The sequence below is a fragment of the Monopterus albus genome, unplaced genomic scaffold, assembly GCF_001952655.1.
Source record: "Monopterus albus unplaced genomic scaffold, M_albus_1.0 scaffold15.1, whole genome shotgun sequence".
NCBI lineage: Eukaryota > Metazoa > Chordata > Actinopteri > Synbranchiformes > Synbranchidae > Monopterus > Monopterus albus.
In genome coordinates, this window is record NW_018127895.1 from 873,579 (window position 1) to 875,996 (window position 2,418).

Here is a 2,418-nt window from a genome sequence, read left to right on the forward strand (position 1 = left end):
GTGTGTGTGTACACACACACACACACACACACACACACACGTACATACAGGTCTCTATAAGTACTGTACTCATTTCTTTCTCTCTTTTCCTAATGCACATTCCTTTGCTTGTTGATATGTACGTACACATTGAGAGCTGCTGTACCAGAGTCAAATTCCTCGTGTGTCCAAACCACCTGGCCAATAAGGCCGATTCTGAAAAACCTACTCCCTGGTTGACATGAATACAACCAGTACACATATGTGAAATGGTTTAATTCAAGGTACCAACAGTCAAAAAGTCAACACTTTTGGCACTGCTTTAGAGAAAAGAAATTACTAGACTTTTCTCTAAAATTGTACTGCTGTTACAATATGTGGTAACGCCAAAGATCGTTTTCCACAAATAAAGTTCCTAATCGTACCCAACTCAAAAATGCAGTTTTAAGTTATGTTTAGATCCAGCTGGTGAGAATGAGAGGAGTAATGTGAAATGTTCTTCCTGAACATATCCTGCATTTTGCAGGAGAGACAAACTGCTTCCCCCAGTCAAACAGTCAAAACAGGAATGTCTACAGACAAACCTCCTATGCAAAGAAAGGCATTTACTAACAGAAGAATATTGCACAGGGTACTGTCATATGCTGTCGTGCGTTAGGACGTCAATAATTTCGTATTCATATAAGGAATACGGGGAACTGCTGCTTGTATCTATTTTAGGATTGAAAACTGAATATTTTTGGTTGTTGAACAACACAAGCAACTCGAATAATTATTAGACTCTGGAAAAGGGTCACAAGAAACTGTCACTGGTGTGATAGCTTTATACCAAACAACTGAGAAAGCAATCGACAATAAAAACATACTAAAAATAATCATTAGCTGCAGCCCTACATGACCTGACAGAGCATAGCATAAGAAGCTGGCCTATTTTATAACGTTAATTTATTAGCCTATGACATTATCCCTACAGATACTGATGGAATATGCGACTGACAGCTGATACACCATTACTGGCCGTTTTCTTTCACTTATTTTTTCCATTTATTATATCCACACTTAGGGAAAACAGCAGCTAAAGTCATGTCCAACTGCTGCTGACTGACACATTAGCTAACTAGCCTTCAACTAGCTCGCTGTTGTCACTCATTCAGGCAGGGCCCGGCGCCTTAACCTATAATTCTTGGTGTTTTTTTTGGAAGCTCAAAATTCAAGGTTGAGAACTTAACACACGTTTTCATGATAAGATCTGTGTATGGTCTCGGTTTGTCAGGGTAATCTAAGCTAGCCGCAGCTAGCCGGGCTGGTTTCCCACCGTCTCCGCTCCCGGCCGGCTGGGCCTGCCCGCCCATCACTCCTCTGAAGAAGTTCATTTTCACAGATGTCCTTTCGGTGCCGTATTCAATGCGTAACCCCTTATAGAGACCTCTGGCTCCCCTCTTCGTCGTCCGCGTAAGAAATATGCGAAAAGAATTAAGTAAGGTACACAATGCTAATTTTTAACACTGTGTACGCTCCCCGACCGACTCCGGAACAACGAGGTGCGTGCACTGCGCCTGCGCGCAGACGTGGCGATACGTGGCTGACCAGCAGTCAGTGTAGTCAGTTATCTAAAGGGCAAGAAAATTCATGACTGTGTGAAAGGTAATGTAACAGTCATTATAATTTATGAATGATAATACAAAATCAGCAGTGAATTAGCATTCATATTTACTAATGTTAAAGTTGTAAGCTAATATGACAATGCAAATACAAGTAAACTTTCTGCAAGAAACTGTTGCTGCTAAAAGAAAACATGAGAATCTTCCATGTCAGATTGTTCCTGTCACTGATGACTGAAGGGAATGAGCACTACTCCATCTCCAACATCTGTCAATGAACCCGGACAGGACACATAACGGAACCCTTCTCGTGCACCTAAAATATACTACTACTACGTACTGAACAAATAAAAAAATATTTACATAAAGCTTTTAAGTATTTGTTAAAATTTCCACTTGCTCATTATGAATAAGAGCATCCTAACTACTATGATTAGCATTTGTTAAATGGTGCTACCTGAAACTCCATAAAAAGGACTGAAAACCCTCTACTGTCACCAGTCTCACTTGTATATTACCAATAGACATATAGATTTCCTGAAAGCTCACAGCCACAAACAACAAAAAAAAAATTCAAGGCTTTGCTAAGTGAAACTGGAGTTTTTTTTCCCTCCAAATATCTCTTAATGGTTTCTTTAACCTCTAGAGTCCCTGCGTCCTCATATGAGGACCGCACAGCTTGGGTTTCCAAAGCTCAGGACTCTAGAGGTTAAGATAGAGAGAAGTGAAATAAATCCTTAAGACTTTTCAAGACCCACAGATACCCTAATTTTGAGGGTGTTTCAGAAAATTTGTCAAAAAAAAAAAAAAAAAAAAAAAAAAAAAAAACAAAAGCCGG

The 2,418-nt window shown here is 39.7% G+C and overlaps 1 protein-coding gene across 1 annotated transcript in view; it reads right to left on the minus strand.

Moving 5' to 3' along the window:
* Positions 1 to 1,578, minus strand: part of uso1 (USO1 vesicle transport factor) — a 23,373-nt gene extending 21,795 nt beyond the window's left edge. The window contains 2 exon segments of the mRNA XM_020591842.1: positions 1,295 to 1,319; positions 1,321 to 1,578. Of these exon segments, the coding sequence (XP_020447498.1) occupies positions 1,295 to 1,319; positions 1,321 to 1,352 (57 nt within the window). The 5' untranslated portion in view covers positions 1,353 to 1,578.
* Between the last annotated feature and the right edge of the window lie 840 nt (positions 1,579 to 2,418).